At 36.0% G+C, this 20,725-nt stretch overlaps 3 protein-coding genes across 4 annotated transcripts; all 3 read left to right on the forward strand.

The window, feature by feature from the left end:
- Positions 1-5: 5 nt before the first annotated feature.
- LOC104718106 (beta-glucosidase 3) lies at positions 6-3,023 on the forward strand. The gene is made up of 13 exons (XM_019230575.2): positions 6-255; positions 331-394; positions 605-654; positions 753-828; positions 901-972; positions 1,061-1,148; positions 1,239-1,491; positions 1,581-1,696; positions 1,796-2,019; positions 2,141-2,166; positions 2,273-2,360; positions 2,454-2,550; positions 2,632-3,023. Exons 1-13 carry the CDS (start codon positions 100-102, stop codon positions 2,876-2,878), a joined length of 1,557 nt encoding a protein of 518 aa, XP_019086120.1. The 5' UTR covers positions 6-99; the 3' UTR covers positions 2,879-3,023.
- Positions 3,024-3,448: 425 nt separating this feature from the next.
- LOC104718108 (putative pectate lyase 16) lies at positions 3,449-5,712 on the forward strand. The gene is made up of 4 exons (XM_010435783.2): positions 3,449-4,224; positions 4,321-4,424; positions 4,535-4,673; positions 5,298-5,712. Exons 1-4 carry the CDS (start codon positions 3,505-3,507, stop codon positions 5,517-5,519), a joined length of 1,185 nt encoding a protein of 394 aa, XP_010434085.1. The 5' UTR covers positions 3,449-3,504; the 3' UTR covers positions 5,520-5,712.
- A 5,645-nt stretch (positions 5,713-11,357) lies between these two features.
- On the forward strand, positions 11,358-20,480 carry LOC104718109 (putative WRKY transcription factor 31). Of its 2 annotated transcripts, none has more exons than XM_087470343.1 (7): positions 11,358-11,543; positions 11,661-12,084; positions 12,261-12,359; positions 12,692-12,853; positions 18,945-19,337; positions 19,433-19,546; positions 19,660-20,480. In XM_087470343.1, the coding sequence occupies exons 2-7, from the start codon at positions 11,851-11,853 to the stop codon at positions 20,278-20,280; spliced, it is 1,623 nt and encodes a 540-aa protein (XP_087326469.1). In that variant the 5' UTR covers positions 11,358-11,543; positions 11,661-11,850; the 3' UTR covers positions 20,281-20,480. The 2 variants fall into 2 exon arrangements, with proteins under 2 accessions (XP_087326469.1, XP_087326470.1); XM_087470344.1 differs by having other exon boundaries at positions 11,432-11,543; positions 11,712-12,084.
- The last annotated feature ends 245 nt before the right edge of the window (positions 20,481-20,725 follow it).

Raw genomic sequence — 20,725 nt, forward strand, 5'->3', positions numbered from 1 at the left:
GTGTCTCTTTCTTTTGAGTCCACGCTGACTAAATTGATAGAGACAAGTGTGTTTAATGTTCATTCTCTCGGGTGCGTTACAACTTATTTCCACAAAAGCATGGAGCAAAACAGAGAGAGAAACAGAGCAATGGAACTGGTTTTGAATCTTTTTACCATTTTTCTTCTTCTTGCATTGTCTGGGAGAGGCACATGCTGCGGCAGGAACGATTTCCCCGAGGGCTTCGCTTTCGGGGCCGCCTCTTCTGCTTATCAGGTTCGTCCGAGTTCATTTTTTTACAACTTCTAGTATTATTCCATTTATACTTAGTTTCTTTTTTTGTTGTAAAAGTGGGAAGGAGCTTTTGATGAAGATGGGAGAAAGCTTAGCGTTTGGGATACTTTCCTTCACTCTCGTAATAAGCTTTTCATTTTCATTTCGATTTTTTGGTGTTCTGATTTTAGTTTAATGATAAAGTGATAATTATTGTTTAACCAATATGTTTAGGCTATAAGTCAAATTATTGTTTAACCAATATGTTGACTCTTAATTAAAATTCAAGTCTTGTCGTTTGGATTCTATTTCATTCTACAAAAGCTTCAAATTTACAGTCTTAAATTGACAGGTAACCGTAGTAACGGAGACATAGCATGTGATGGGTACCATAAGTACAAGGTTTTTTATCCACCGTCAAGCAAACTCTTAAAAAGTGTACTACATTAACATTGTCTTAATTTGTTATGAGATTAAAGATTTTGCTTTTGCATGTGCAGGAGGATGTGCAGCTTATGGTGGAAACTGGCTTAGATGCCTTCAGATTCTCCATTTCTTGGTCTAGGCTTATACCGAGTAAGTCTTCTTGAACACCCTTAATGTTTTATGCCGGATTTTTTACTTCATGAGCTCTTATCTCTCATTTAGATGGAAGAGGTCCTGTTAACTCAAAGGGTCTACAGTTCTACAAGAACTTCATTCAAGAACTTGTTAGCCATGGTGAGACATGTTTTCATATCCTAACCAACTCTCTTGTAAGCTAAATGTTCTGTTGTGTTGAGTTTGGACTTAAGTAAACTTCCAACAGGAATTGAACCACATGTTACACTGTTCCACTACGATCACCCTCAATATCTTGAGGATGACTATGGAGGATGGATCAACCGCAGAATCATGTATGCTAAAAAGCCACATTTTACGTAGTTTTCTTTTACATATTTCCTAATTTATAACAACAATGGTTGATATAATATTTGTCATTGCAGCGAAGACTTTACTGCTTATGCAGATGTTTGCTTCAGAGAATTTGGCCATCACGTCAAATTCTGGACCACAATCAACGAGGCTAATGTATTCACTATTGGAGGTTACAATGATGGGATTACACCACCTGGTCGTTGCTCCTCACCGGGAAGAAACTGCACACGGGGAAACTCTTCAACCGAACCATATATCGTAGGCCATAACTTGCTGCTTGCGCACGCCTCTGTTTCAAGACTATATAAGCAAAAGTATAAGGTATATGTTGCTTATACTTATGTATATCTTTTACAAAACCATCTCTTGAATGTGTGAGTATGAGCAGCAAATTGTATATAATGTTCTAGGACATGCAAGGTGGTTGTGTAGGCTTTAGCTTATTTGCACTAGGGTTTACACCTTCCACAAGCTCCACGGATGATGGCATAGCAATTCAAAGAGCCAAAGATTTCTACCTCGGTTGGTGAGTCAGGCAGAAACAGTTTCCAAAAGATATTTCGAATTGCAAAACATAGCAAAGGTCTTAAGCTGAAAACAGATCACTCTGTTCTTTAAAAACCAGGATGCTTGGGCCTCTTATATTCGGAGACTATCCGGAAGAAATGAAAAGAACTGTTGGATCAAGACTGCCAGTTTTCTCAAAGGAAGAGACAGAACAAGTTCAAGGCTCATCCGATTTCATAGGAATCATTCACTACCTTGCGGCTTCGGTCACAAATATCGAACTCAAACCTTCTCTTTCGGGAAACCCGGATTTCTACTCAGACATGGGCGTATCTATGACATGTAGGAATCAAACTCTTATCTTTTGAATAACAAAACAATGTCTCTGCTTCTCTTTTATTTCTTGATATTTTTGTTTTTGTTAACCATCTCTTCTTTTTGTTTTACTGCTTGGGAGAGACAGACCTCGGTACTTTTTCAGCTTTTGAGGTAAAAGTTTCAAGGCTACCAAATTCAGATACAGTTAAGTCTTCAAACAAAGAAGTGTTCTCAATCCATCTTTCTTAATTTTTTTTTTGTTTTTTGTTTGGAAAAGTTTGCTGTTGCTCCATGGGCTATGGAAAGTGTCCTTGAGTATGTGAAGCAGAGCTATGGCAATCCACCTATCTACATTCTTGAAAATGGTCTCTCTTTCACTCTTTCTTCTCTCTCTCTCTCTCTCTCTCTATTGTTTGTGTCTTAGTCTTATTAACTCTCTTGCCAATGCAAACGAATAGGTACACCGATGAAGCAAGATTTACAGCTGCAACAGAAGGACACACCAAGGATTGAGTATTTACATGCTTACATTGATGCTGTGCTCAATGCTGTAAGGTAAGTGAAGTTTCTTCTTGTACCTTTATCTTCTATTCTCTTGTTGATGTACTAAAAGATAGAAGATATTACTATGTGTAGGAATGGATCAGACACGAGAGGTTACTTTGTATGGTCATTTATGGATTTATACGAATTAGTGAAGGGATATGAGTTTAGTTTTGGATTGTACTCTGTGAATTTCAGCGACCCTAATCGCAAGAGATCTCCCAAACTCTCTGCTCATTGGTACTCTGCCTTTCTCAAGGGCAAAACAAGATTTCTTGGTTCTCAAGGCATCATGCAATTGCAGCAGAACAACTTCTCTTCTTCAGCTTCTTCGGAGTAATATGTTGCATTTATATATTCTGATTGGTTTATTAATTAGAGCTGTTTTTTGAACTGCTTGCCGTTTTAAGTATCCGAATTTTATTTTCATTTCGACTAACTCCTTGGATTTTGGTTGGTTTGATAATAAATTGAAACCATATAAATTATTTGTAATTAGGTTTAATTTTAGGTTCGGTTTGGTTTTATTTTCGGCTACATATCGGTTTGGTTTTTGTTAAAAAGAAAACTCAAAAATAAATAGTTTATGGAGTGTCTGAAGTGAAATTGTTGAAGAAACAAAAAATAGTATTGGATTGGTACACGTACACATAACACCCCACCAGATAAACATTACCAATTAACGTAATACAATTAATTAAACAATATGATTAAGACATTGTATCTCTCCATCCAAGCAAGTTGGCTAGAGAATGTTCGTGGGGAAGCACGTATATGTGATCTTGTGTAACAACACCGAAGTCTCACCAATACAACTTTGATCTTTAGGCCACTATTAGGACAAGATCGTGTTTACCACACCTTCTAATCTTTCTGACACAATCTCTCATCTAACACTCCCTTAAGTACTTCCCCATCTTTTCCCTTTTCTTAGTATCCCTACTCAAACCTTATACACACCGGACCATGACTCTTTTCACCATTTCGTGCCTCCTCGTGGCACTATTCTTATGTCATTCCTTGGTTCATGCCGTAAATAACGGTTATTACGGGTATAACCCGACGGTTGCCAACTACCTCCCTGAGAAACCTCAGAATGTCATGAATCCGGTGGACTCATGTTGGCGGCTCAAGTCTGACTGGGCTGCCAATCGGAAAGCCCTAGCGGATTGCGTGGTTGGGTTTGGTTCATCTACCTTCGGAGGCAAGAAAGGTAATTTATATGTTGTCACAAACACTAACGACAATGCACAGAACCCTCAACCAGGTTCATTGCGGTACGGCGTGATCCAAGACAAACCGTTGTGGATCACTTTCGCTAAGGATATGGTCATAACCCTAGAGAATGAGCTCATGGTCAATAGCTATAAAACCATAGATGGCAGAGGGGCAAAAGTGGAAATTGCTTATGGACCTTGCATCACAATACAAGACGTGACAAACGTAATCGTGCATGGGATCAGCATCCACGACTGCAAACCGGGGAAGTACGGGATGGTGAGGAGCAGCACGACGCATGTTGGTCACCGTAAGGGATCGGACGGTGATGCGATTGCCATTTTCAGCTCGTCAAATATTTGGATCGATCACTGTTACCTAGCGCGTTGCACGGACGGGCTCATCGATGTGATCCATGCTTCCACAGGAATCACCATTTCCAACAACTATTTCACTCAGCATGACAAAGTCAGTTTAGCTTTAAATTTAATATAATTACTATAGCTAGTTAATGTCTCGAGCAATTAATATCCAATTTTGATATTGGTTGTTATATATGTATAGGTGATGTTGCTTGGACACAACGATGATTTTGTGCAAGATGTGAACATGAAAGTGACCGTGGCATTCAATCATTTTGGACCAGGACTAGTGGAGAGAATGCCAAGGTAATTAGTTTTTTTTTTCATTTAAAAATTAAAGTAACTATATATATTAAGAATTTAATTTTAATGCAGAATTAGACATGTAATAATGTACAAAAGTGTGGTGGTTGTAGGGTAAGACGAGGGTACGCTCATGTGGCAAACAATAGATACGATAAATGGATAATGTATGCAATTGGTGGTAGCGCCGATCCCACAATTTTCAGTGAAGGCAACTATTTCATTGCTTCTGATAAATCTAACAGCAAACAGGTATTTTAATTTCGTCCTCGTAATTCAATATTGTAATTGACATATAATTCACACATATATACTTATAAGTTATACCCATTTAAATTAGGAACGAAATCAGACTATCGATACTATTTGATGTAGAAAAGAAAAAGAACAAAAAAGAGAGAGGCATGCAGATTGGTCTTTTTTTAGCCGAAAGTATTTTTGGACTTTGTTGGTCCGGTGGAGACCCTAAAATCATATGATAAATTTATTGCTAATTTCTGAAAGAAAAATATAAAATTACGTTTAGCTCTGAAAAACAAGAAACGTAAATAGAATTACTGAAGTCTAAATTAGGTTGAGTTTGACCTATTGACATTATATATTTTATATTCTAGTCATTGATTGAACGTTTGAACACCTATTTATAAGCTTGTCGTTTTTTTTTCTTCTTTTAATATTAATTAGTCTTAGACGGTACCTTACTATCGGACGTTTAGACGACTAACTAAATATTTAAACCTCCGGTTATGGTTATGTATGATGATTAATGTCTAAAGATCATTAGTATATAACTATATATAAATATAAGATACTATATAAACTATACCTACGATTAATGCATGGGAATAAAATGCTAACCATAATGAAAATAAACAGGTGACGAAGAGAGAAGTAAAAGGAGGGTGGAATAACTGGAGATGGAGAACCTCAAATGATGTTTTCAAGAATGGAGCTTACTTCGTACCTTCCGGTTATGGTAGCATTGGGCTGCCGTACAGTTCTGCACAGCGATTCACAGTCGCTCCGGGAAACTTGGTTCCTTCGTTAACCGCAGATGCTGGCCCTCTAAACTGCAACCGGAAGGGTCCTTGTTATTAGTAATAGTATCTAATTTCTGGTATAGCACGTTACTTTTCTTTTTCATTTTATGTTGATTATCTATATATGTTTTGTTCTGGATTTGCTACACATGGAGCACTGGTTATGAAAGATGAGAAACGTCAGGAGTTTGTAATATGCATTTCGTGTATACATAATTACATATAAATATGAGTTTCTTTCTTTCCTTTTCTTTTGGCATATGCATATGAGATGTCTTTTTAGAAGCTTGATTTGCGATGTGATATATGATTATTATCATAAAAGTCGCTTATAGTTCTGATATCGATGGACTTGAACTTTGTTGATTATATGATTCGTGAAGTATGGACTATTGACTTCACAAAATAAACTGAATACTTCGAAAGAGGTTTAATCTAAGTCTAAATGCTAGCTCATTCCAACCCCTTTTTGTGTTCTAATTTTTCTATGGAAATCTTGTAAGTCTTTTTATAATTAGAGATTTTCTTACATATTAGATTTCTTTTTTCTATGAAATGTTAAAATTATAGATCCAAATGAAGAAAAAGTGTTTATGTATAATGAGTACAAAGACCGGAAAATGTCTGGAAACTATACAAGAACGTAAAAAAAAAAAATTAGTTTGTCATTAGTGAACTATGAGTTCTAATTTAATTCTATACTTAAATTCAAGCTGGTTCAAAATTCTCCATGTTTGTTGTTACTCTTATCATAATAACAAAAGTTTGAACTAAGATCAGCACTTCTTTCTTTCTGGAGATTTTTTCTTTAAATTACTTTTAGTAATAGATATTTAATATACACTCTATTGACTAAGTCTAATATTCGAAGATGCACGTTAACTTATTACATCCTAGCGCTGACGTATAAGCTAGAGAATCAAACACACACATACATATACACACACACAAAGACACATATGTATGGGTATATTGATATATGGTGTAATATTGGTCAATGCAGCTGCAACTTCATTGGAAAAAGGTCTTTTAATGTTGTTTATATATTTTGTCTGATACATTTTGTATTCTCCGTGATTTTTTTTTTGTTATCAATTTAGGATAACTTAAAGTATATAGTATGGATCTTGAAATATCCAAAAGTTAGAGGTAATGGTAAAAACTATACAATGCAGTTCTATCCATGGACTTGAAGTCTTGAACCATGTAAATGAATGACACAACTTATTTAGTGATTAGTTTTGCACATTTATATTAGTTTTTTTTAATTGTCAAAACATCATATGCTTAGTCAATGGCATATTTGATGTGTTTATTATGTTTAAATATTATATATAGTCTGCAAATACAGCCATATAGTATAGGCCACAAGCTGTGAACATGGCTATTTGAGGTCTCACAGAATTGTAGATATATGAGAGAGAACCGAGTGTTTTAATTTTTATACGTGCAAATCAAATTTTTAATAGATTCATTGGGCAAACAAGTTATATTGATTTAAAAACCATTAGACTCCAAGAGAAGAAGAGTTTAAGGAAGACAAGACACTCTTTGCCAAAGAGTCTGCCACAATTTTAACACTGCGAGAAACAAAGCTAAAAGATAACAAGATAAACCGGAGCCAGATATAACTTATGTTGTCATACAAAATTCCTTGTCATACAATGGATCAATAAGAAGACGAACAAGTGTGTAAGAATCCGACAAAATTTGAACGAAAATAAGCTCTTGTTTGAGAACCGATAACAAGGCATGTTTGACTGCGAGAGCAGAAGGGACAATTGGATGCTTATTTCTGAAAAATAAAATTCATTTAAAGTCCAAATCATTAGAGATTGATTTCAAATCATTTTAACATTGACAAAATAAGGGTTTTTGGCGATGCGGTGATGTTTGGGAGGTGTTCTAAAGCGTGGTCATTGATCAACTCGAATATGGAACTTTATATCAACTATTTGTTTTCATACTATGTATTAAAGATTGATCAACTCGAGAGGCTACTTCATATGGTCACTAGACACTAGTTAGAATGGCTTAAAACAAGTTGTGGACGGGTTGATTTTCTATCAGCAAATAAAATTTGGACTATGTCTCAACGGTGTTTGTCATATTTATATTTTCTGTATTTTAGCAATATCGAGTATATCAAAGAGACTAAATAGATTGATTTACACTCAAGTCAACTTCCATTTTTCTTTTAAGTCGGTACGCCATTATTATAAGATAGCGATAAATGCAATAAACTAACTACGAGGGGACTCGTAGTATTGTATAGCAGCAAAAGAAGACTTGGAAGAACCTCTGAAGTCGCCGAGACAATATTATGGGTCGTATGAACAAGTTTTAGTGAGTAATTAACTTTGTAATGTTTGACTTTGTAATGTTTCTTTTGACTAGTACACATCGTGTTGAACATATAAAAAAAAAAAATCACTACTAATCTCATACATAAGCACACAAATATGATAACCAAAATAAATTACCATATATTTTGGATTGGTCCATATTTATTTGGTTCTTAAGACAGTCTCGATTTTTTGGTTTGCATATTCATCTCATATATATTTATTATTTATTTGTTTTTATTTTGTTTTTAGTATCTTTATAAAATAGTTAATATATATATACCCGATTGGATATATAGTAGACACTCATACCGAACAAGATTAGTTTTAAATTAAAATTCAGTTAATTAGTAGATATAGCGATGACTTTATATTATAGTGTTAAATTATTATTATTATTTTGATGCAATGTTCTTATCAAGATACACAAAAAAAAACTATTCTTATCAAGATGCACAAACTAAACTATCTTAACATTAAAACCATGCATATATCTAAAAAGTAAAAAAAAATATTCTAAACCATGTATATATCTCCATCTCTACTTGACAATTAGAGAATATTTCTTATCCTTACTCTTCTATTTATGCAAGCTATAATGCCTATTTCATTTCTATCGATCTTTGCCTTATACTTTGATCAATAATTCACGATATATGAGTAGACAATTCTTTAGATGATTGTTTTTCTTTTGCAATGAGAACTGACATTAGAGTGATTTTCCAGCCTACTAAACTTGAAATTAGTGCTGACTAATTATTTACTTTGAAAATGAGAGTTTAGCAACTTTAAGTATTTAACAAATATGACTTATGCTTCAAACTATATATATATATATATATATATATATATATTTGTCATCATTGAATCGATAAGGCACGATTCATCGTCAATCCGTACAACGCGGGGTAATGCAACTTAGTAGAGTCGAACTCCGGTAGAATCGATCACAGAAATAGTGTAGTAACCACTTGATTAAAGTCACTTCCCACTTCAAAATATTATTAGTATTAAATTGATGATTTTGATCATTTCTCAATATTTAGGGTTTAATTAATTGTTTTAGTAAATTATAATGTTTTTTGGTTTGTTAGTAACTGTCTTATTTATTTTTAAAACTTTAAATGATAAAACTAAAAACAATACTCTCAATAGATTTCATTTCCAGTACTTTTTGAAGTGACAAATAATCCTTTTTTTTAACACCTTCATTGTTCATTAAATTGCAAACGATAATACAAATACATCAATGAGCATACAAATTATCATTTAAAAAAAAAAGAAATCCTTACTGTACACTTCTATTAGTAAAAAAATAATAATTAAACTCTTAAGTCTCTTAACGGTGCACTTTTATATTAATGAAACTCATCAGATCAAATTACAACTAAAAATCACTAGTCAGGCAGGTAGAGGTAAAATAAAGGATATTTTAAAAATTGATCAGTGGTTTGACTACTACTACAATCCAGCTACTACTACAATCCAGCCAAATGATTACTAACGAGATTAGAGAACAATACACTGAATCTATCTTAAGTAGTCGTCTCTATGTTTATGAATGTCTTAGAGAGGGTATTCGTGGAGACTCTTTTTTTTTTAGTGGAGATATTTAAAGAGTTTCTCTTTTATTTCTAATACATTTATCATAATTTTTTTTTCATTTTTTTTTAATACACTCTCTCTTAGACCTTCCCAATAAAAATAGTCTAAGATAGATTATGTATTTAAATCTTAATATTTGAACCACTAAATAAATATCATGTGTATCTCAACGGTTTTATAGTTAGAACCTCTAGATGAAGGTGCCTTAGACTATCACTATAGATCATATTTATAAAAGTATCTTAAGAATAAATTTAGATTAAATTTTAAGATATCCCATAATTTGAAGATGTAACATATCTCTGCATAGACATTATCTCTTATGTTCAAACATCTAAAGACACATCATTTTTTTTTGTTTTTTTAAGAAATTTAGGGCATCTTTAGTAGTAGTTACTCTTAGGGATTCTCTCAAGTTAAAATTAAAAAATAATAATAAAAAATCACAAAAATCAAGCTCTCCCAGCACCGTAAGAATCAGTTCTCAACCATGTGTCACTTCATGATAAGTTAATTTTTTTTCCAAATTTATTATTTAAATTTATAATAATATTAAAAGAAAAAATTATATATATTATAAATTTTTGTTCGTCTGGCTTTAATTTTTTAACAAAAATATTTTCGATCTTTTGTCTTTATTGTTTTTTGTCCATTAAAATAATTCATTTATAATTTAATCTAGACAGAAAAACTTATCACCATGATTTTGTAAATGTCTATTTTAAGTAGCATTTCCAAAAATAGATAATAAATTTATTAAGTTTTAACTGTTAATTAGTATAATACTTTTTTAGTTATAAGAAATTAAGTCCCAAAAAAGATGCATTGTATATAAATGTTTATAGATTTGCATATTGATTATAGAAAATAGATAATTTAAAAAGAAATATCCTTTAAATCCATTAAAAGTACCATTCAGAAAAAAAATCTAATATAAATCAAAAGGATGAATTACTATAACCTTTTTCCCCCTTCTAAACTCTACATAACCCTAATTAATAATGGATAAATTAGATGAGAAGGTAATTAAAGTCAACAAAAGTGATAGAGCACGTTTTTCCTCATCCTCAAGTTTTAGTAAGTTGTAGTGACAATAGTTTTACAATAATTTATTCAGACTTCACAAAATTAATTTTCTTGTTCAAATTAAGGTTTCACTTTCTAGTTGGTTTTTAGGTGGCTCGACGTCGATAGGGTTTTTAAGCTTCTCCTCCAGACTACATATACACAACTACAGACACGTGCATATATATCAACCGTTCAACACTAATACACTGTACCGGCTATTAGATTGTTTGTAAGACTATTCTTTTGCCACGAAACGTTTTCTTTAATCACGTGAAAGGTGCCGATTTAGTCGCTCGCGGTGTTTTTTTTTTGCTTTTTCAATCCTTTGATCTATTAATATTAGAAATAGTCAAATTTATTTCTTAAAATGAGGAAAAATATAAACCAGAATAAGATTCATCTATAACTGATTTCCAATTTGTATAAAAATAGCTTTTCTACAAATCACCTACTTTTCGCCGCATTTCAGTTTCTTTGTGTGTATATTGACATGTTCAATAAGATTTTCAGATTTATAACTTCATTAAAGAAAGAAAAAAAATCCTAAATTTGACTTTTTAATATCTTAAGAAATTAATTGTCGAGATATCTTAGTGTAAATGGACTTGATTTATCTAAAACACTGATCACACACGTCTTCCATACAAATATGGCCTATAGCTTAATTAAATCAATAAACACAAAAAGCATGGAGTTGAAATAGATAAAACGAAAACAACTTGGAGTGTTCTAATCTTCATTTGAAACACCACGTAGTTTTCCCACTACTCGAATCATAAAACAACACAATGTTTGTTAACAATCAAAAAGTAAACGTGCAAATCTCTCTACACATGTCTATTAGATTATGTGACCCCATGTCCGTCCTATAATGTCAGGTGGCAGACACATGACGCAGACTCTGACGCTTTTTTAACAAAAAACCAAATAAAGTCTCCACGAAATTTCCTACAAGAATCTTATACCAAAATTGATATAATAATTAAAATTGATAAAATGAATAAAATTGGAGAGATTTCCGAGTCGACGTCAAAACCCTCTTTGTAGGCGAAGCATCTGGACCGGTAAGAGACTCTCTCATTGATAATAACCACATAATTAAATCAAAACTTTTCCTCTCTCTCTCTTCTCTAAGATCTCTTGCGTTGCTCTTTATCTGCTTGATCTTCCTATATATGGAGACGCACTAAAAGGGTACTTACTATACGATACTGTACGGAACCATCAAACAGGTTTTGATTCTATATCCAAACGACGTACCTTTTTATCTTATCCGGCACCAAGTTACCTTTCCTAGGGTTTCGGAGAATCCAATCAACAACGAAGTAAAAATTTATCATCGTTACCTTAGTCGATATCATAAAGACTTAGATGTTCCGGTTCCCAGTGAGTCTAGGTGGTTCACGTGACGAAGCCCGTCACGATCAGATCACACCGTTGGATGAGCATCGTGTGGTGGTTGATGAGGTTGACTTCTTCTCGGAGAAGAGAGATAGGGTTTCACGTGAAAACATCAACGACGACGAAGACGAAGAAACCAATAAGGTTCACGTCAAAATGGAGAATTCACGAGTTGAAGGGAACGATCGTTCCAGAGATGTTAATGTAAGTATCAATGATTTTTATCTTAACCTTGGTTGACAATAAACGATTTATTTTACTTGTATATGTTGAAATATGTTTACTTGGGTTGGTGAGATGTGAATGTTCATAACAGTACCAATTTTTTTGTTTCTGTCTAAAACATTTTATTTTACTATTTTATATTATAACACGTATAGATCGGGCTGAATCTTCTGACGGCGAATACGGGAAGCGATGAATCAACGGTGGATGATGGACTATCAATGGACATGGAAGATAAACGTGCAAAGATTGAGGTACTTGTTAATAACAAGCTGATCATTTTTTTCCTTTTCGTTTTGTTTTTTAATATACTTTATTTTAACTAGTTAATCCCATTCTATTACATATCTTTATCAGCTTCTAACTCCACTAAATTAGTGATTCTAATGAGATTTTGTATATGGTGATCGCACGGTCAGAAAGCAATAAGTTTTATTTTTCCTGTGTAGAAATTTTGATAATTTAAACGAGATATTTGGTTTATCCTAATTAAGAGCAAAGTTCACGAAGATATATCTTAAAAATTTGGGAAGAATGTTTTTATTTATTTATTAATATGTATTTGTTTTTTGTTGTAATAATGAAGAACGCACAACTACAAGAGGAGCTGAAGAAGATGAAGATAGAGAATCACAGGCTAAGAGATATGTTGAGCCAAGCGACGAACAACTTCAATTCCTTACAAATGCAACTTGTTGCCGTCATGAGGCAACAAGAACAACGTAACTCCTCCCAAGAGCATCTCCTGGTAATATTATACATTTACCTTTTCACTTAATTAATCTAAATTTTTGGTCCTCTTAAATAGATATTGTTTATGTATCGGTTAAATTATTTTGGTAAAAAATATATAGAATGATCTCCAAACCGTATACGTTGAATTCTTTTGTGGCACACTAGTACATGAATTATGTGGACAACCCAAATGTTTGTATTGTTGATCAATGGTTTTTTCTTAGTCGTTGATTGGAAATTCTTCTTACCAATACATTTTGGTCGTTATGACGGCTGTAAACCCTGGGTTCTAAATAATTAAAAACGATTTTTTCTAGAACTGCTTTCGATGCAAAAGCAAACCCAAACACGAAATTCATATATTCTAAAATAATTGATGACAAATTCTTCTGAAGTTTATCATTCTTATCTTATTAACAAAAGGAAATGTAAAATTCCTCAGCTATATTTGATTTTATGTTCTCAGCTAACTATTTTGTGAGGATTTAAGAACACTTAGTGAGATCTTAAATCTTGTAATTCAGGATTAGCTCTCTCAACTCTCTTGTTCTATTCTCTTGTTTGTAAGTAAAAGCTTGAAAAAAGACAGTAAAGAACACACAGCAAATTTATCCAGTTCACGACCCAGAATAGGTCGCTACATCTGGCCGAGAGGTTCTCGGAAATCCACTAAGACTTTGCTCAAGCTTGAGCCTTTAGGGTTCTTTACAACTTTTCTCTCTCTTACAAACTTATTCACCTCACCTCTCTTATCTACAAGATACAGTCCAACTCTTTTATAGGCTCAAAGAAAAGGATCTAGACTCACCCGACAAATTGTGCTTGGCTCTTACACAAGTCAGGTGAAGCAGCTTCAATCACGGTCCTGATTTGAAGCAATCTTGTAGGCAGCTTGACTGGTGAACCCATCGCGTGCTCTGTTTCTGCAGCTCGTACGGGCTCGACAATGTGATGTCACTGAGAGAGACGACCCAAAGAGATATCAATCGTTCCTCTGATCTTGTTCATAAAGTGAACCTTCTACTCTATCTAGAAACTATTATCTCTTCTTATTTTCCCTTTTCTTTTTTTGAACCCTCTATACCACCTGGAGTCTCTTCATGACTTCGTGAATTTAGACCAACAATCCACAAAACTCCTCCTTGGTTTAAATTTCAACGGTCTTACCTTCTTAGCGTTTCATGATTTCCAATCTCGGTTCTGTGGTCTCTCAGTCGCTGGAGACCCTGAGAAGCTTCAGTGCATCTTGAAGCTTACTCACTGGTACTGTCTTGGTGAAGATGTCCGCAGGATTCCAGGTTGTTGATATCTTGACAACTTGAATCTCTCCATTGGCGATCTTCTCCCTTATGAAATGATATCTAACATCTATGTGCTTTGTCCTCTCATGATGATCTGAGTTCTTGGACAGAGCAATAGCACTTTGTGAGTCACTCATAACCTCTACTGCCTCTTGCTTAAAACCCATCTCTGCAGCTAACCCTTTCAGCCATATAGCTTCTTTTACTGCTTCTGCTAAAGCCATGTATTCTGCTTCAGTAGATGACATAGCAACTACTCTCTGTAAACATGACTTCCAGCTTATTGTATTCCCACCTGCTGTGAATACATAACCTGTGATGGACCTTCTCTTATCCAGATCCGTTGCATAATCTGAATCACAGTAGCCTTTAATCTCGAATTTTTCTTCTTTCTGAAACTTTAGACACCTTTCTTGTGTCCCCTTCATGTACCTCAGAACCCATTTCACTGCCTGCCAATGTTCTTTTGAGGGTCTGCTCATGTATCAGCTTACAACCCCCATTGGATACGCCAAATCTGGTCTTGATCCAATCATAGAGTACATAATGCTTCCAATAGCATTAGGATAGGGAATTAACCTCATGTACTCCTCCTCTTTTCTGAGAGTCTGTTCTGTGGCAGCTCTTAATCTGAAATGAGCACCCAGCGGTGTCTCTGAGGCCTTTGACTGATCCATTCCGAAAGTTCTTAAAACTTTTCCAACATATTCACTCTGAGACAGCTCTAATGTACCGTGAACTCTGTCTCTCTTGATCTGCATTCCAAGGATTTTCTTTGCCGGTCCTAAATCCTTCATTTCAAACTCTTGGTTGAGTAATCCTTTCAGCTTCTTGATTTGATCCTTGTCCTTTGAAGCTATGAGCATGTCATCTACGTACAACATCAAGTAGATGTATGCACCATTATCAAACTGTTGAGAATAAACACAAGGATCATACTGGTTTCTCTGATAGCCTGAGTTGATCACGAAAGAATCAAATCTCTGGTTCCACAGCCTTGGAGACTGTTTCAGCCCATAAAGAGATTTCTTAAGCAGACAAACTTTTCTTGTGCTTCCTTCAACTTCATATCCTTCAGGTTGACTCATCAAGATAAACTCATCCAAGGTTCCATGCAAGAATGCAGTCTTCACATCAAGTTGTTCCAATTCCATGTCAAAATGAGCCACAATAGAGAGAAGAAACCTGATAGACACGTGTTTGACTACAGGTGCAAATATTTCTTGGTAATCAATTCCTTCTCTCTGTGAATACCCCTTAGCAACTAACCTTGCTTTGTACCTTGGTGGCTCAACTCCAGGGATTCCTGCCTTCCTTTTGAATATCCACTTAGAGCCTATTACTTTCTTTGACTCAGGTTTGTCAATAACATCCCATGTGTCATTTCTCTTCATTGAGTCCATTTCCTCCTCTGTTGCTTGTTTCCACTTTTCACGTTCAGGACTTCTCATTGCTTCTTCGAAGGTTTCTGGTTCTGAGGCTTCACCATCTTCTGTCATTGTTAGAGCGAACCCAACAAGACTGTCATCTTCTTCATCAAACCTTAGTGGAGCTTTGATCTGTCTACGAGTCCTATCCCTGGCCAGTAGATAGTTCTCTAGACCATCATCATCAGAACCCTCTTCTACTAATTGTTTTTCAACCGTACTTGCCTTTGATGTAGATGCTCATTCTTGGTTTGAAGATTCTCCTCCTTCAACTTGAACTTCTTCATCTACTGACAAACCCTTTAACTCTATGAGAATCCTTTCTGCCTCCGTAAATTGTTTCTCTTCATCAGGCATGTCGATCTGCTTCATCTCTTTGTACATTTGATTTTCTTGAAAAACAACATCTCTAGAAACTACACACTTCCTTTCTTCTAACAGCCATACCTTGAACCCTTTTACGCCATCTGGATACCCTAGAAAGACCCCTTTCTTTGCTCTTGGATTTAGTTTCCCTTGATCTGAATGAATGTAAGCAATGGATCCAAATTTCTTGAGCAGCTTGTATTCTGGTGGATGACCAGTCCACTTCTCATCAGGAATGTCAAACTCAATTGCAGAGCTTGGACTTTTGTTAATGAGGAACACGGCTGTAGAGGCTGCTTCCGCCAAAAATTGCTTCCCCAATCCTGATTCACTTAACATGCATCTGACTTTGTTCATGATGGTCCTGTTCATTCTTTCAGCAACACCATTTTGTTGTGGTGTGTAAGCACACGTCCTATGCCTAACGACTCCTTCTTGTTTGCAGTAGGAATCAAACTCTTGATTGCAGAACTCCAACCCGTTATCTGTTCTCAGAATCTTGACCTTCTTCGTCTGTTGATTCTCAATCTGTGTCTTCCATTCTACAAACTTGCTGAAAGCTTCATCCTTTGTCTTGATAAAGTAGATCCACGTTCTTCTAGTATAATCATCTATGAATGTGATGAAATACTGGCACTTACTAAGAGAGAATGGTACATTCGGAGACCCCCATAAGTCTGAATGCACATAGTCGAGTCTGTCCTTGGTGACGTGTTTTGCGATTCCAAAACTCACCCTGTGTGATTTTCCATACACACAGTTTTCACAGAACTGCAACTCCTTTATCCTGTTCTTATCAAGATGACCCTTACTGACCAACACTTGCAACCCTTTTGCACCAATGTGTCCAAGTCTACTGTGCCATAGACTGGTCTCATCTTTGCTCTTGTCTACGACATTCACATCTCCTGCAACAGTAGTTCCCTGGAAAAAATACAAAGTATTCTCTTTCTTTCCAGTTAGTGCAGTAATATCATCTTTGAATATCTTTAGAATACCTTTCTTTGATTCAAACCAATAGCCCTTGTCTTCTAAGGTTCCCAGTGATATGAGGTTCTTTGACATCTCGGGAATATATCTGACTTCTGTGAGTAAGATCGTAGACCCATCCTTGTTCACCATTCTGACATCTCCAATCCACTTGACATCAGAGTAGGTGTCGTTTCCCATTCTCACTTTTCCACTTGTAGTCTCCTTGAAATCTATGATCCAATCTTTTCTGCAGGTCATATGGAAGGAACATCCTGTGTCAAGAATCCATGTGTCTGGGGTGACTTCTGCAAAGCCTAGTAGTGCGCTTGAAACCATCAAAGCAGCTGCATCGGTTGCTTGTGCAATGACAGTGGAAGCTTCGCCCTGTTTGTTCCTTTCTTTCCATACATAGCATTGCTTCTTGAAATGACCCTCCTTACCACAGATCCAACACACCTTTCCTCCACTCTTAGACTTCGTTTTGTTCTTGTTTTTGTTAGAACCTTTCCCCTTGCTTTCTAGTCTGCCTTTGTCTTGAACAAATAAACCGTCTGAGTTGTTCTTCAGCAGCTTACCACTTGCTCCTAACTCCAAGATTTTCGACCTTATGGCGCTTGTAATTTCTTCCAGATGAAGTGTTGTCTTGCAGTACTTCAGTGTATCCTTCAGCTGATCAAACGGCTTTGGTAGTGACATGAGCAAGACAATAGCTTGGTCTTCATTTGGAACTACAACATTAACATTCTCCAAGTCTGAGATTAACTTGAGAAAGTCATTCACGTTCTCCTCAATCGTCATACTATCATTCATCTTGTACCCATAGAGCCTTTGCTTCAAGTATATACGATTTGGCAGAGACTCAGCCATAAATAACTTATCTAGGACCTTGAGCATACCTGCTGCTGTCTTCTGCTTGATGATTTTTCTCAGAACATTGTTCCCGACACTTAGAATGATAGTGGATCTGGCTTTTCCTCTCTTTTCTTTTAGGACAGCGTCTTCTGGTTTAACTGCAGTCGACTTAGCTACAGGAGTTACTTTATCACCAGTTTCTGCGGTTGATTCAGCAACCTCTGTATCTTTTGCAACGTCTTCTTCACCAAGACCGTCCAATAGACCCATCATCTCCAAGTGTGCCAACAGCTTCTCTTTCCACAGGATATAGTCACCTTCTCCATCGAACTTCTCCACCTCAACCCTGCCCGAAGACATCTTGTGAGGCTCTCCTTGCCCCTAGGTTGAAGAACCCGGTGCTCTGATACCAAACTGTGAGGATTTAAGAACACTTAGTGAGATCTTAAATCTTGTAACTCAGGATTAGCTCTCTCAACTCTCTTGTTCTATTCTCTTGTTTGTAAGTAAAAGCTTGAAAAAAAGACAGTAAAGAACACACAGCAAATTTATCCAGTTCACGACCCAGAATAGGTCGCTACGTCTGGCCGAGAGGTTCTCGGAAATCCACTAAGACTTTGCTCAAGCTTGAGCCTTTAGGGTTCTTTACAACTTTTCTCTCTCTCTTACAAACTTATTCACCTCACCTCTCTTATCTACAAGATACAGTCCAACTCTTTTATAGGCTCAAAGAGAAGGATCTAGACTCACCCGACAAATTGTGCTTGGCTCTTACACAAGTGAGGTGAAGCAGCTTCAATCACGGTCCTGATTTGAAGCAATCTTGTAGGCAGCTTGACTGGTGAACCCATCGCGTGCTCTGTTTCTGCAGCTCGTACGGGCTCGACAATGTGATGTCACTGAGAGAGACGACCCAAAGAGATATCAATCGTTCCTCTGATCTTGTTCATAAAGTGAACCTTCTACTCTATCTAGAAACTATTATCTCTTCTTATTTTCCCTTTTCTTTTTTTGAACCCTCTATACCACCTGGAGTCTCTTCATGACTTCGTGAATTTAGACCAACAATCCACATATTTGTTATTAAAAATACAAAGGGACTAATAAGCATTTATATATGTATATATACATATATATATATATATATATATATCAAGTATTAAGGTTTAAGCTTTCTTTAACTTAGGCTACGGAGGGAAAAGCAGAAGGAAGGAAACGGCAGGAACTGCACACCATGGTGCCAAGGCAGTTCATGGACCTCGGGCCGTCTTCTGGTGCGACGGAGCATGAGGCTGAAGTGTCATCTGAAGAGAGGACAATGATTCATTCGGGTTCTCCTCCTTCGCTTCTAGAAAGCTCCAATCTCCGAGAGAATGGAAAGAGGTTGCTTGGCAGAGAAGAAAGCCCAGAGGAATCCGAGTCTAACGCCTGGGGAAACCCTAACAAAGTCCCCAAACATAACTCATCCTCTAGCAACAACAATAACAACGGAAATGGAAACGTTATTGATCAGTCGGCCGCAGAAGCCACCATGCGAAAAGCCCGTGTCTCTGTTCGCGCCAGATCTGAAGCTCCGATGGTAATCCTAACTCCCACTAATGGTAGCTAGGCAGAAGCTTATATTCGATCGTAAACTCAATGATAAAATATGAATGTGGTTAACTTGTTATATAGATAAGCGATGGATGTCAATGGAGAAAGTATGGACAAAAAATGGCGAAAGGAAACCCGTGTCCGCGAGCTTATTATCGCTGCACAATGGCCGGTGCCTGTCCTGTTCGTAAGCAAGTACGTAGCTTTTACATTTTATGTCGGCAACAAACATAAAAGAATAAAAGATCTAATATATAAGTTGCATTTGAAACAAACGAAGACTTGACCAATGATGTCTTAATTAACAGGTGCAACGATGCGCAGAGGACAGATCTATTCTCATAACCACCTATGAAGGAAACCACAACCATCCACTCCCACCAGCCGCAATGGCCATGGCCTCAACAACCACCGCAGCGGCAAGCATGCTTCTTTCAGGCTCAATGTCGAGCCAAGACGGTTTAATGAACCCAACAAACCTCCTAGCTCGAGCCATCTTACCTTGCTCCTCAAGCATGGCTACAATCTCAGCCTCCGCACCATTCCCAACCATCACATTGGACCTCACCAATTCACCAAACGGTAACAACCCCAATATGACCACTAATAACCCGTTGATGCAGTTCGCTCAACGGCCCGGTTTCAACCCGGCAGTTTTGCCTCAAGTGGTCGGTCAAGCTTTGTACTATAACCAACAACAGTCCAAGTTTTCAGGTTTACAGTTACCGGCTCAGCCGCTGCAGATCCCGGCCACTTCCTCGGTGTCCGAGAGCGTTAGTGCCGCCAGTGCAGCGATTGCCTCTGATCCAAACTTTGCAGCGGCTCTAGCAGCAGCAATTACGTCCATTATGAACGGTTCCAGTCATCAGAACAATAACACCAATAATAATACTAATGTGGCTACGAGCAACGGTGACAATAGGCAATAAGAGTTGCATTTTGATTATCAAGTTTATTTTTTCGTACTTTGTTTAGAGCTTTGGATGTGTAATTATACTTTTTTTGTTTTTTTAGCTTTTTGTCGTGAACAACAACGGTCTTAAGAACATGTTTTTTTTTCTCTGTTCTTCATGTAAGATTAAATTTGAAATTAAACATCTCTTCAAAATATATTTTTCTTCAATATAAACTCCCATATGTATTTTCTTTTATATACTGTATGTATTACTTTCTTATATACTAATTTAACATTGAGTCTTAATAAAGTATTGCTATAGTTAGGAATTTTAGATTAAAGAAGAAAAATGAAAACAAATTAGGCATATCAATAAACATGGTAAACCATGAAATGAGAAAGCTATTTTCGGAACAATTAGTTACCTATAAACATGTTTGGTAAACCATGAAAGTAAAAAAGCTATTTTCTCTCAAGCT

The sequence above is a fragment of the Camelina sativa genome, chromosome 10, assembly GCF_030686135.1.
Source record: "Camelina sativa cultivar CO46 ecotype springtype chromosome 10, ASM3068613v1".
NCBI lineage: Eukaryota > Viridiplantae > Streptophyta > Magnoliopsida > Brassicales > Brassicaceae > Camelina > Camelina sativa.